Raw genomic sequence first — 14,540 nt, 5'->3', positions numbered from 1 at the left:
GAGTGGACAAGTCCAAAACATATCGACTTTTGGATTTTTATCAGCAAAGTATTTGGAATATTGGGGCTCGTCAATTGTATGATAATTACGCTGATTGTTTACAGCAAGGCCTGAATGACCGTTATAAGGTGTCTATCCGAGGGAAATCCATACCCAAGATATTCCAAGAAGACAATAGAAGACATTATTTAGTTTCACATCCTTTAATAGTTAAAAATCGAAAAGTTCTGTTAGGCGATTATCGTAGCCAATTAGGGCGGTATAGTCTTCCAAAAGGTTATCTTTACCAAAGATATTCTCCAACTTCACGATGACGTTCTGTAGTGATCGTAAAACTTTGGTGTTTTTCTGTCCAGTTTCATTTGATTGAGACTGCCATGAATTGATCACCCCACGGAGTATGTCATACTTATAACCCTCGACTCTGGGCCACCCATTGTTCATGACGGCAACTAATGCTTCACATGTTGACTCGACCAGCCTTGGTAGTACACCAGTAAATGGATCAGAAAGAATATTCACAAAAATTCCCACCAAATGTTTAAGATGACGTACAATCTGAACATTGAATTCGTTACTTAGAGGCACAAGTTCATCTAGTAGCATAATAATGACATTGATATTCTGCTGACCAGCCTGGCTAATACCTTTAAACACCCCGTCCCGCATAACTTCATTTAATCTTGAAAGCCTTGTTGACGAGTCTTTGTTTGCTAAAGCTACCAAAGATCCAATGCAGCTTTGGACCAGTATTACTGAGACTTCAGCAGGAGTACTGGGAGGTAAGTATAGCAGGCTCGGTTTCAAAGCATTCCAAAATATCGGACCCAGACCAGTCGTTTTTAAAAATTTCGAGTCCACAGTTTCAAAAAATAGCTTACACAGTTCGCATCCCTTTGCTTTTATTAGGGCTTCATAATCATCCACGATGTTCAGTAAAGACGGAACAAGCAATGGCCAGTAAGCTCTCAAACGCGAGTCGTCGGCATCCTTCCTAATTATTGAAAGAACTAATTGCAAAACAGCAATAGAGCCCTGGGATATCGACCTCCAAGGCTTTTTATATGTCTCTTCAGCTTCGTTTGTTGAGAATCGGTTAGTTTGATGAACTGCTTTTGCACGTCCAGCGGCCGAAACAGATGCATGCGTGGGATTCGAGAATGAAGGTTTTAGAACTGTATCAACTAATGTGGAAACAAGTTTATCACTGTAACTTGGAATGAACTGGGATTCCAGTTGTCGGGCATAATCGTAACTTGAACTTGAGGACCAAGGATAACCCGCAAATTTGTAGTAAGCTACTACCTCTGCTAGTTGTATTTCTTGTAAAGAATCCGTAGTATTGTTCGAGTCTTTGTCCTTTACACTTTTCGCACCCACATTCAAAACTTTTATGAGTAAATTCAAAAGTAGTGGAACTACATCCGTAAACCGCTTCTGCAGCTGGTACTGCTTTTCATCAGAAAGCTCAGTTTTGAACCATACCCACTCGCCCTTTAAAGGTGTAACCAAATCACATAGGAGTAGTATCACCTCATCTACGTTCCCAAGAGACGATGAATCAAATGAGCTGACCAAGCTATTGACATTGTCATAACTATATTCCGATTGCCTTTTTAGCTCTCTCAACTTCTCAGTAAACAGAGCCTGATCCGAGCTAGAGTCCAGTTAGTTTTTTCTCTGTGATGGTATTAGCAAGACTTCCAACTCACAGATTACTGTCACCATCATCTGAGACATCTGCAACCTCAGAAATGATCATTCCAAAGAACAATGGCCCAAAACACAAGAATTAGACTGCTCAGGGGTATGAAGAGAACTCGAGTCGATGTAGTAAGGCAAAGTGGCTCACTATTGGGCTGGGGTTCCTGGACAAGCATCAGTAGATGTAGGATTGATACCAGTGGTAGAATAGTCAGACATTGTGAAAAATAGTTATAACGGGTTACTGCTTAATCAATATAATATTAGCGAGGGAAAAATAAGACCATAGGAAATCTAGTTGAAGAAAACAAAACCTGAGACAAAACCCTCGATTAATATACTTTACAAAGGTACGCTAACTGGTTTGCCACACTCCAATCAATAATCAACTTAACTCATACTTCCATAAAGCTGGCCAATGTTTTCTTTCTACTAGAGGTTTTAAACTGTACTCGAACTTCTCGATCGTAGACACCACCCTCACATGCTTACCTCGTGCGGCTCAAGGTTCAATCAAAGTGACAAAGTGAACCCAATATATAGTTTTGATAAATGGTATTTCTATGTACAATATATATAAACATAAACATTTTGGTAAATGTTTCGGTCTTTTAACGTTGAGACTCTTGGATCCTTCAAATAGTTAGTAAATGTGTGACACCAACACTAGTTATAATGCAACTCTTACACCAGACAGCTACACCAAACAAAAACATGTTCCAAATATCGTTCAAACTTACAATTTAACAATGTTAATATTGGTGTCAAGGAATCTGTTTAAACAGTTTTGAAGACAGGTTTCTTCAGTTCTGTCTAACTGGCTTGAGGTTATTTTGCCAGTAATACATTTTTTGAAACAGAGGTCAGTGAAGTTGTGGATAGCTAAATTGTTAGAGCCGAACGAGTCAAAAGTGTCACAAATAAAAGAAGGACATAGTGAAAAGATAGTCTGCCTTGCTATATCGTTACGAAATTCTCAGAAATATGTGAACACAATGAAATCTAGCGACGCCACAGACGATAGAGGGACACCCCTTGCCTGCTGCAGATACTACCAACTTACAGCTTTGAACCTTGGACTTTGAACTTTCAGCTTCAATCCATTGCATGATCTCCTGACGAGAGGAAGGATCGAGATTAGCAAGAGCTTGAGGGTCGATTTCAGCGGGCATTTTGATGATATTGAAGTTTGAAAACTGGTAGATCCGGAGAAGCGCTAAGATCCGGAATTTGAAAAATATCTACAGCCGTGTTACATATGTCACGTGAGAAGATCACTATGACGGCAATAAATAAACACGGTCAATTATTTTCAATAAATAAACATCGATAACATCCAGACATGGCTAGTCGCGAGGTTCTTGAGAGATTGAGACAATACTCGGCAAAGCAAAATGGATCCCACGCGTTTGACAAGAAAGGAAAAAGCATAAGCACGACTGATGTGCTGTTTGGCGAGAGTACTGGGTCAAGCAATGAGAATCAGAAGTTATACAATGAATCAGTTTATCGATATAATAAACGACTTCAGGCTGAGATTCAGTTTCTCAAGGAGACTGTGAAGAAAAACACACAGAAGCGGGCTGCTAAACGAAGAAAAATAGACGATACTGATAAGATTCCTGAAATCGAAAAGGAGCTGGTAAAAGCTATGTCAGGTCTACCAGATTATGTTAGCAAGCTATCGTGTCTCCCTCGAATTCTTCTAACTGATAACTTAGAAGCCACAATCGACAGTTCCAAAGCGGCTCTAGAATCTTTGAGACGAAAAGAGGCAAATCTAAGACAAACGTTAGAGAAAGAGCGTCAATCATATGAGCAGGCTACAACATTTACAGCGCTCCTCGAAAAACAGGTAGAAGACGTCAATAGCAGGAAGGCAGAGCCTGCAGAATCTCTAATTGAATCAATTGTACTTAGCGAAAAGGAAACAGATGAACGCAGTGGAGAACTGAAATCTATGCTGAAAAAGCTGCTCGAGACCCAAATCGCTGATTTGCTCTATGAAAATATGGACGATGATAGTGAGGAGAGCATTCAGTCTTTAAGAGAGAGTTTGGTGGATGTATTTGAGAGTCTGATGAATGAGATGTTTGATCCCGACTCGTCTGCTGATGGCTACATCACACTCACCGAACCAGACGGGCCAATTGCTAGGTTCCTTCTTCAAGGAGATCTCATTACCAGACGAGGAAATTCGATACGCCTGAGAGAGTTCGGCTTACCATAAGAACACACATCCCGATTTTATGATTTATGACTTTATTTATTATCTAATGACCCACTAGGATATGGCATTGAAGGGCTGGAGCTTCACCTCGTTCAAATAATCTATCTATGTTCAAATCGTAGCCATTAGAGGCGGAGCCCCTAGTACCTGACAATGTTCATTTCATATAATACACTATTAATTACAAATGCTTCCATTACTCGACCCTGGCACTACGAACATTGGCCTTGGCAAGGACACTGTCTTTGGGTAGTCGGCGAATAGCATCACCAATCGTGGTTTTGAGTTGTCGTCGCGAGTAATAGGCAACGAAATCCAGCTCACTGACAATGGAGTCTCGAGTGACATTACGAGACCCATATTCTGGAACAGAACCTTCTTTTCGTGCCTTACGTTGAGCCAGTTCGCTACCTAGCACTTGGACAGCGTGGTTCTTACGTAAAGCTAGCTCCGTCACTTTGGCTATCGATTCTCTTATTCCTTGAACTGAAGGTGTTGAAGAAGATCCTGTACGCGACATCCTTGCTTTCAGGACATTAATGGTTGATTCTATTTCGCTCAGCTGTTTTTCGACGCTGGCAATGCGTAACCTTAAATTTCGCTGAAGATCGACTGCTGTCACGGGGAGACTTCGCAAAAGTAGTGCTCGTTCACTGGTCTCACCTTCCCTGTATTTGAGTCCTTCTTGTATCCGAGATAAGTATGTTCCTATGCTTCCAATGTTCTTTTTAAGGACTGGCAACTTCGCATCAATAAGTCCATTATCGGTGCTGATCTCCTTGGTTCGACTCATCAGACCGTCTATCAAATAAGTTAAAGTGGGTCCCTCTGATATTTTCCATGTCTCAGGATTGGCCAAGTCTTCTTCTCCATGTGTAGCTCTATCTTGTTCACCATGGTAAGTAATGTACTTTTTCATTGACCTCAGGTTTACCTCAATCTAGAATCGTTAGTTGGCTGCTGAAAAATTCAAATCGCGTTGTCGTTTTCATCATATCCCTATCACATCAACGGCGTACTTGAGCTGCCACAAGAATATAACTTACAATTTTAAACTGAGTAACAGTTTCTGCATAAATAAGATCGAAATCAGAAACCTATCCAATGGTTAGTCTTATCACCGCACAAAAAGTGGTAAAGTTCTGTACTTACATCTTCGGGTAAATCAGTATTGACTTCGAAGGGAACATAATCTCGTAGTGAAGGAGCAGTTTGAACAATAGTGCTCAAATCAAGGTCCTCGAGACCATCTATTAGTGGCTCGTATTCTGGAACTGATGGTTCAGCTTCTTCAGATTCCTGCTCAGACACATCCTCCTCATCGCTCTCATCAGATTCCAAAACTTGCGAGGCCTCCTCCTCTTCTTCATCTTCATCGAGATCTTCGTTTTCAAAATCATCAAATTCCTCAAAACTAGACTCGTCACTAAATTCCTCATTATCCGACCCTGAAACCTTCGACTCATCGCCATTATTATCAGGTATGTCATCTGAGGAAACAAGAACTGGACTCTCTGTGCCTTCCCGGCCATCATCTGGAATAACGTAGTCGCTTGAACTATGGTCTGCCTGTACATCATTATCTGCAGGCTTCTTCAGTGTGTCAAAAGCACTTCCTGAACCCATCTTGGACTTTGCAGTATCTATAGTACTAGCAAATCCACTGGACTGAGATAACCCACCAAACGGGCTCGAAGCAACACCCGGGAAAGCTCCTGTGCCACTTGTGGATCCGCCAAATATCGACGATGAACTCGGCAGAGTCTGACCAAAGCTGCTCTCCAAATTGAAAGAGGGCAACGTCGCATTTGTAGATGGCGTTGAATCAGCCACACTTGGATCTGCCTTGAAGTTACTGCTCAAACTAAACCCCTGGTTGTTTATGCCAGAAAAGCCGCTAGACTGTCCAGCTGGGGCGTTAAATAGCGAGGTTTCTTCAGTTGTAGCGACAGAATCAGATTCTGGTTGATCAAATATCGATGTTTGTTTTTGTCCAAGGGTAGAAAACCCACTCTTAGCCGCAGAACCAAACCCACCAAATACAGCCTTGCTGTTGAATCCGCTATTATTGGCATTAGACCCGAAAACAGAACTAGGAGATGCACCAAAAGTAGAATTGGACGATGAACCAAATGTAGCGCTGCTTCCAAATGTAGAATTCGAACTGCCAAACGCGGAAGTGAAACTTGGAGCTGGACTAGCTTTAGAATTTGAGCCAAATAGGCTTGGTCGTTCTTCTGTGACACTAGGTTTTTCAGCAGTAGTATTAAAACTTCCAAATGAGGACTTTTGGGAAAGTGTTGCAAATGGGCTCGATTGAGAGAAAGGGTTATCCACTTTTGAGGCTGTATTTGTAATAGATTTCGATAACTCAGTTGGGTGTGTTTGAGGTTCTTTAGTCGCGTCGTCAACAGAACGGTCACCCACCGATTTGGTAGGGAGTTCTTCAGTTTGTGATAGCTTTTCTTTCTTATCGTTCAAAGTTACTTCATTTGGCTTATCAGAGGTGTCGAGGTGCTCTTCATTGGCGTCTTGACTTGGTACTTCAGTCGACTTGTCAACTGGCTTCTCATCTACCAATTCAGATAAGTCACCGTTAGGTTCTTCAACCGACTTGTCAGCTGAATCCTCATTTGCTAATTCTGCTGACTCCTCACTAGGTTCTTCAGTCGACTCACTAACTGGCAACTCAGTTGGCTCGCCAGCTGGTTTGTCAGTTGATTCTTGAATGGACAAGTGAGAGGCTTTATCAGTTAGCTCAGTCTCAGCAAGTTGTGCCACTGCAGGAGTTTCAGGAATGGGGGTCGACCCTTCCGAATCATGATTATCATCCAAAGAGTCTCCTCCCTTTTCCTCGTTGCTCGTTCCAACTGGCTCTTCGGTCGATTTGGGTACCGATGAATTAGCAGTCTTATCTGCATCAACATTTGGCACACTTTCTTCAGTAGCATCGGTAGATTTCTCCTCCAGATTGGAAACTAACTTTTCTTTCACATTTTCAGATGACTGTTCGATGGGTAGTTCAGTAACCTTATTCTGTTCTCCCAGATCAACCACCGACTCTTCTTTCGAAGCATCTGATACACTTTCAAATTTCTCTTCAGATTCTGCTGTTATCTCATTGGAAACATTGCTGTTCTCCTTAATGGCATCTTTAGCAGACTCACTTGGCTTATCTTTGCTCTCGTGATCACCTTCAATAGTTGGGTTTTCAGTCACAGTTTCTAGCTTGTCAACTTCATTAGTAGCCTTCTCAGATGAATTAGACGATTGTGGGATATCAGCGTGTTGTTCAGAATCCGACTGAGTAGGGAATTCCGAGTCAAGAGGCGTAGGAGGTAGAGTCTGCACGCCTGTAGAGTTGGTCCCGTCATTTTCTACTTCCTCATCCGCAGTAGGAGCAATACTACTAGAAGGTTCGTCACTTTGTCCAAATCCAAAACCAGCCTTCAAGTTTCCAAATGTGGGAAACGTACCTCTTGAACCAATTCCCAAGGAGCCTGTTATCGAATGCGATGGTGATCCAAAGGGAAAAAAGTTTGGAGAAGCTGTCGACTTATCCAACACCTCATTGTGTTTTGTAGGAGAGTTCTGTTGATGGGGCGTAATCACCTCAAGTTTCTCTTCTTTAGTTTGTTCATCTGTGTGTTTTTCGTTTTGCTGAGACTCATCTGCAGTTCCTTCTACCTCTCCTACATTTCCCTGTAAGTCACTTGAATCGTCTTTCTTATCGACTGCCTGACTTTCGTTTTCTGTAATTAGTTCATCTGCCGGGCTCGATTCGATTGAAGGAGTGGTAATGACCACCTCATCCTTCGCAGAACTACTGGACTCTAGGTCAACCTCTGCTGATTTGTCTGTCAAATCATCAACTGTTGTTGCCGATTCTTTGGTATCGGCAACGACACCGTCAACTCTTTCTGAATCGGTTTTCACTCCTTGAGAGACATCAGAGATGATAGGTTCCTTTTCACCTGAACTTGTCGCAAGATGACTGGGCTCAGACTTGACAGACTTAGATATGCCCGTAGTTTCCTTTTCGGCCTCTTTAGGTAATACAAATGACTTTGCAGTATCGTTGGTCGTTTTAATTTCATCAGATAAAGAGATACTCGACTTTGATTCGCCAGGAACCTCGGCAGTTTGTGTTTCCTCCTGTGTTTTTCCAATGCTCATCGTATCAGGAATCCTCACAGCAGCTTCATTTGTCTGTTCTATTGATTCCTTATGCTTTTCCTTCTTTTCTTTCTTCTCTTTCTTATGGAAGACGGGCAAAGACCCACTCGATCTACCCTTATTCGAATTTGCTACTCGAGTATTATGCTTCTGTTGGAGAGCCTTTAAAGCTAATTTCTTTCCAGATTTAATTCCTGACCAAACAATATGCCAACCAGTAAGAGCACCTTCATTGCTAAGAGCCCATACAATGGGCAGTGCACTACATTCCTCTACACCGTTACAAGGATCGAGGACTTTATTTTTTGAGGAATAATCTAAAACAAATCCAATTGGTGTAGTATCATCCTCTGTGAAAGGTAGCGAGGCACGGTCACGATCCTCAAGCATGTTGAAGACCTCCTTGCTTGTTAATAGTGCCACATCTGACGATGGACCATTTGCCATGGCAATTATATCTGGATACTCTTCAGTCCAATCAGTCAACACCTGCGTGTACCACCAACCCTCGCGAGACATATCGGCAAATGGAGGACAAGGATCTTCTAGTTCATCCCAATTATATGTGTGAGATTCAGGATCATGTGTAACTATGTAACCAATAAACGTTTGCATTGCGTCTTCTTCCTCTGATTCGCCGTCAGCCAAAGGTTCAGGAACTTCACGATACATAACAATGAAGCTTTTAGACCTGATATAAGTGATAGAAACCGGTATATATGTTCCATCCGAGAGACGTGAATCAGCAGGCACTGGAATCTCGGCCTGCTTGATAGAGGTGCCAATAGTTATCTTGCGAATATGACCTGAATTCAGGCCCACCAAAATCTGAGTTCCCAAAGGAGACCAAGCAGCTGACGATACATGTGATGAGATTAATGATCTCTCTCCGGCATCAGTTCGAATGAGACTCAAATCTCCAGATGCTTCTAAGATAATGGCTTCATTGCCTACCAATGGTCTGGCTCGAATATCAATGATGTTATCAGTCTGAATAGTTATCTTTGGCTTCTTTTTTAATCCAGTTGCTTTCTTGGAAAACGTGAAAACGTCTACTCCGCCATTAGATTTGGCAACTAGCAGCTCTTTTTCATCAGAGGTGAACTCCAAAATCTGAACTTCTTCATTATACGCCTCAACAAACTTTCTTGATTCAAACGATGAAGTTGCCTCATCCTCTATAGCAGCATATTTTCGCAATTCACTAATAGTTCCCGTACTAAGGCCATTGGACCCAGCACATGCAAATACATCTCGTTCTTGTGCCAATGCCAGTAATCGGATATTACCCTTGGGCAAAGAACTGTATGGCTCTACAAGTGGTGCGCCATTGCTTTTGCCAATGTGTAAAAATGCCCAATCCTATATATAAATGTTAGTCAAGTTCGCCAATTTCACTGATTGGAACATGTCTTCATACCTCAGTAGTATTGACTTCAAGCTCGCCGGCAGTCGCGAGAGTTTTGCTTTCCGACATGGCAGCCGAGTCGTTTAGTTAACTAGCAATAAAAGCACAAACTCAATGTCTCAGGAACCAAGGTCAAAAACTAAATCGGACAAATACCAGCCAATTACTGAATGATAAATAACAGTTCAAAGGTTCCTTGATTCTATGAGAACAAGCTACAAGTCCAAACATTCGACGCGCGTGCGCGGGTCCAAATATTTTTTGGCTGACCTGCTTTTATGCGGCTCAAATACACAGGTCATGTGACTTTAAAACTGATATCGGAGAATTGTCTCCGTAGAGGGCACTTTTCTAGACTCAACTACTCGTCATCTTCAAATCAAGACTGTATATTTGCATTTCCAATTATAAATGTGTTTATTTACTAGCAGAAATGTCTGTACGAAGCGGATATGGTTTTCTGGACACAGGGTTGGTACCCTTCAGATAAGAGAACTCACGTGATGATTAGCAGATGCATGAAGAGATCAGTCATAAGCGGTTATCGTTATCAGTCCGAGTCAGTCATCTCTGAGCTTCTATCCTGGCATATTGGTCAATTAAAGTCCAATTTATCGTTTCTCTGCATTTGAACACTGTCATTTCATTCTTTTGGTAATAAAGATGGCTTCATTTAATTTACAGACGCTGGCACGACCCAATATTTTGGCTCTAGAGCCCTATAGATGTGCTCGAGAGTAAGTAGACCGAGACCTCACCCGCTAGCTCGCGAAGCGAGCACAACCAGGTCTGGGCGGAGCCCAGCCGCCGGAGGCACACCAACCCCCCCATAAATCTAACAGGTTCAGTGACTACAAAGTTGGAATTTTACTGGATGCAAACGAAAACACACACGGGCCGTCGCTGAGCTCGATCGATGCCGACGAAGAAGAACAGGAGTTGCACAGGTACCCAGATCCTCACCAAATCGAATTGAAGCAATTGATGTGTGATTTCAGAAACAGTGAAATCAATTCTGCCGATAAACAAACACTCAATGGAAAGGTGTTGAAGCCCGAGAATCTGTGTTTTGGAGTGGGATCAGACGAGTCCATCGATGCCATCATGAGAGTACTGTGTGTTCCAGGCAAAGATAAACTGCTGACATGTCCACCTACCTACGGAATGTACGCAGTTTCCGCCCAGATCAATGATGTAGAGGTTGTCTCTATCAACATGAATTTTATCAAGGGCAAGTTCTCTATCAAACCCGACGAGATCAACGCCAGGCTCGCCGAAGACCCCTCCATCAAACTGGCGTATATCTGCTCGCCAGGTAACCCTACAGGCTCACTTATCGAGAAAGCTGACATAATTAAAGTGTTGGAACATCCTACGTGGAACGGCATTGTTGTTGTCGATGAGGCATACATCGACTTCGCGCCTGAAGGCACGTCAATGGCACCTCTTGTAAATAAGTATCCCAATCTCCTGGTGATGCAAACTCTTAGTAAATCGTTCGGTCTTGCCGGTGTGCGATGTGGTGTATCATTTGCATCTCCTGATCTATCTCGTCTGCTAAATAGCATGAAAGCTCCCTACAACATTTCTACTCCTACCGCTAGACTGGCTTCAAGAGTACTGTCCCCAGAAGGAATCAAGGTCATGAAAGGTCTTGTCAAGAAAATCATCGTCCAAAGAGACAGATTGGTACGTGAACTGCCTAAACTTCAAGGTATTGGCGAGTTTGTAGGCGGAGAGGATGCCAACTTCTTGCTTGTCGAGATCATTGATAAAGACGGCAAGCCTTCTAACGACATTGCCCGTCAAGTGTACACTAAACTGGCCGAGTTCCGCAACGTCATTGTAAGATACAGAGGCAAAGAGCCTGGATGTACTGGCTGTCTCCGTATTTCTATCGGCAACGAGGAAGAAACTACAATTCTTCTCAAGGAGCTACAATCGGTGCTCGCTGAAATTTACAGCGAATAGATACTGTAACTAATAGAATTTAATGTGAAACTTGCCTCCGGCGGCTGGGGCTGCGCCCCAGACCCCCTGGCTCCTGCTTCGCAGGAGTTGGCGTGGGGAGGGGGCCGTTTGAAGAGCTTAGGTGGATAAAAAATTACAGGATCGTGTCTATCTACGTTTAAATACTAATACTTTTCGACGAGCCACACTTTGAGGCCGGGTCGGAGCGTGGAGAAGTCGCTCCAGTCGAGTGTCTCCATGGACAGATGCTTGGATGTGGACCACACTTCGGTGAAGTTGAGCGAGGTGCCGAGAATCTCGTTCGGACAGGAGGCATTCCGCAGGGTCGATGCTGGGGCTACAAAGTAGTTATGCTTAGAAGATGGGCTGCTGTCAACAGCTGCTGTTACGATATCGTGTACAACGCCTGTATCAGCACCCATTAGGTCCAGTACCGAGATCAATGGACCATCTGATCCAATAATGTTAGAGAACACATGCGACTTCTTTACACCGCCTGTAGCTAGCTCGTCCAGAATGGGCTGATAACGCTCACGATCAGAATCACCTTCGGAAAGTGGATCTAGCATCTGGACTGAACCCACAGGCTGGCCAAGAATCCATATCGGTGGTGAATATGTCTTCCACCAGGTAATGGTATGAGCATCATGTGCCAAATGTTCACCTAAAAAGGATTGGGCCGGTACTACACCAGCTTGGTGGAAGTATCCCATGAGAATGCCCATAGCTAGATTAAATACTAGCCATGCTCGGACAACTATCTTTGCACACTTGATAGACCGGAGAACCTCAGGGTCGAAAGACCAGCATAACAAAGGCACGACTGGTAGTAAGAATCGTGCTTCTTGATGTGGAATAATGGAAAGAACGGTAATACCACCAAGAGCCGATTGGAGAGGAATAGAGCAGAGATATTTTCTCGAAAATAAAAATATGAGTCCTGGACCAAGCAATTCAGGCAAATTAACCAGGACATGGTGGAATCGAGAATGCAAGCCATGAATGCTGAGATTAGATAATTGGGTGTTGTATAGGATATTATTAAGTGGTGCAATGACATAACCAGTAGATGCCAATGCATCCAGAGCGGTCGATGGTGCTAGAATCGCTGACCAAAGCGAGTTCATAACCGTGCTAAGAGGTTGTGGTTCTACTCCGTACAGGATCGTATCGATGTAGATACATATTAAAGTAGTGGTTCCTGCACAGAACAGAAATGTGATATTTGTCCAGGGGAATTTATAAAACACCCGTGATAATCTCATGATGGGAAAGATAATAAATGCTGGGAATGTGGGCCTGTTGAACGTACCAAGAGCAATCATTATACCCAATAAAGCAATATCCCAGTGTCGCACAAGTGAATTATTAGTGGCCCGGTCATTAGTGAACTCATGAATAATTACTAGACACCACAGTACAATGACAGTCTCTACAGAGTTGGAAAACGTGTGTGATTGATAGGTCCATGTGACATATGAGGTCGACACAAAAAATAGACCCTTTAATTTATCATTTTTTGAGTCTGACAGTCTGTCAATGGCCATATCAGTCAGTGTCCAGGTGGCAGTGGCAAAAGCCAAACGCAATGTCAAAAACATAGTCTCCGGAGTCACAGTCCCAATATGAGAATGGCCCAAAAGTGCCTGGAATATAGTCATTGGTAGACCATATGCCAACCATACCGAAACATAACTACGTACTGGGGCTTCTGAAGAGAATTCCCATGATATTTTCGTGGCCCAGCCAAACACCTTATCAGCTACAGCTTCTGGACCCTGAAAATGTTCATCTGGATGGATATAAGAAGGCGATATCGCTAGATATACCCGCAAGAAAAATGTGATCACAAATACAGCTCGCCAAGTACTGTTTCGATTGAACAGGCTCTGGATCCGCATATGAGACGACGAGCGTACCGAGCCCAATTTAGGCGATATCACAGGCTTAAGGCTCTGCATGGCCAATCCTGTTCGTTCCCTGATAACTGTCTCTTAAAACTTCCTGAAATAAAACCAAAAAAAAAATTGAAGATATAAAAATCGAATCAAAATCAAGTACAATTGCACTCAATTACCACTCACGAACTCGCAAATACCGACCAAACTGACTAAAACTCAAGACAAAGTCAGTTCAAGTCAATCAACTGATAATGGTTGCTGCAGAGTAAGGAGGCACAGAACGAGTCACTCAACTGTAGAATCAACTTTGCAACTCAGCTGATAACTGGTAGCCACAAAAAAACAGAATCACTATCACACCAATTACCAGTTTTTCCCATCAACCAATAACAAATCAATCGCACAAACTTGCTACTAAGCTAACCAAACGCGTTATCGCTACTGATACCGATAAACTGAAGTCACGTTACTGATTCTACCAGCCACTTGCAGAGTCTGGTATCTCCAAATGTGATTTATCCGGTTCGCTATGGTTCCTATGAGAAATTTCTGGTTTCCTAGTCAAACACGGTTTGTCAGAAGTCTACCACGAACAGTCAATGGTCTCTAAAGGTTCGCCAACTACGATCGCTGCTAGCTCAACACAGGACGTCATTCCTGGTCCTGAGATCAACTGATCGCCTCTTTTATCTCACCTGCCGCGCCAGCGGCTGTCTCTATCTATCTCCAACAACTGGACCCTGATCTCCAAATGAGCTCTCGACTCTGGATTTCGTCCGAAAAAAAACCTGGTTCTTGTTTTACGGAGTCTGAGTGTGAAACTTGACCGTCAGCTGGAAAACCAATTCTAAACTTGAACAAAAAGAAAAGTTTTGGAGGGGGGTCTGCCTCCGGCGGCTGGGGCTCTGCCCCAGACCCCGTGGCTCCTCTCGCTTCGCTCGAGTCGTTTTTGCGGGGGTCCCGGTAAGTCTCCTGCACAGCAGGAGCAACCAGGGTCTGGGGCGGAGCCCCAGCCGCCGGAGGCAGACCCCTTCCACCAGGGTCGGACCCTGTTGCTCCTCAGGGGTAACTGCAGTGATCACGTGATGTTCTAGATGAAGGTTAAATTGCTGAGTTAAATTTCCCAATTAATTGATTATAAGCTATTAAA

General features: G+C 43.2%; 4 protein-coding genes across 4 annotated transcripts; 1 reads left to right on the top strand and 3 right to left on the bottom strand.

Moving 5' to 3' along the window:
* Positions 1-210: 210 nt before the first annotated feature.
* Positions 211-669, bottom strand: AWJ20_1188 (uncharacterized protein; the record flags this gene model as incomplete). Its single annotated transcript, XM_018878043.1, has 1 exon — positions 211-669. One exon carries the CDS (start codon positions 667-669, stop codon positions 211-213), a length of 459 nt encoding a protein of 152 aa, XP_018735387.1.
* A 4,354-nt stretch (positions 670-5,023) lies between these two features.
* On the bottom strand, positions 5,024-9,587 carry NUP159 (FG-nucleoporin NUP159; the record flags this gene model as incomplete). Its single annotated transcript, XM_018878042.1, has 2 exons — positions 5,024-9,472; positions 9,531-9,587. The coding sequence occupies 2 exons, from the start codon at positions 9,585-9,587 to the stop codon at positions 5,024-5,026; spliced, it is 4,506 nt and encodes a 1,501-aa protein (XP_018735386.1).
* A 915-nt stretch (positions 9,588-10,502) lies between these two features.
* Positions 10,503-11,489, top strand: HIS5 (histidinol-phosphate transaminase; the record flags this gene model as incomplete). Its single annotated transcript, XM_018878041.1, has 1 exon — positions 10,503-11,489. One exon carries the CDS (start codon positions 10,503-10,505, stop codon positions 11,487-11,489), a length of 987 nt encoding a protein of 328 aa, XP_018735385.1.
* Positions 11,490-11,653: 164 nt separating this feature from the next.
* SMP3 (Smp3p) lies at positions 11,654-13,450 on the bottom strand (the record flags this gene model as incomplete). The annotated part of the gene is made up of 1 exon (XM_018878040.1): positions 11,654-13,450. One exon carries the CDS (start codon positions 13,448-13,450, stop codon positions 11,654-11,656), a length of 1,797 nt encoding a protein of 598 aa, XP_018735384.1.
* Between the last annotated feature and the right edge of the window lie 1,090 nt (positions 13,451-14,540).

The sequence above is a fragment of the Sugiyamaella lignohabitans genome, chromosome A, assembly GCF_001640025.1.
Source record: "Sugiyamaella lignohabitans strain CBS 10342 chromosome A, complete sequence".
Classification (NCBI taxonomy): domain Eukaryota; kingdom Fungi; phylum Ascomycota; class Dipodascomycetes; order Dipodascales; family Trichomonascaceae; genus Sugiyamaella; species Sugiyamaella lignohabitans.
This window is presented reverse-complemented; position numbering and strand designations above follow the sequence as displayed.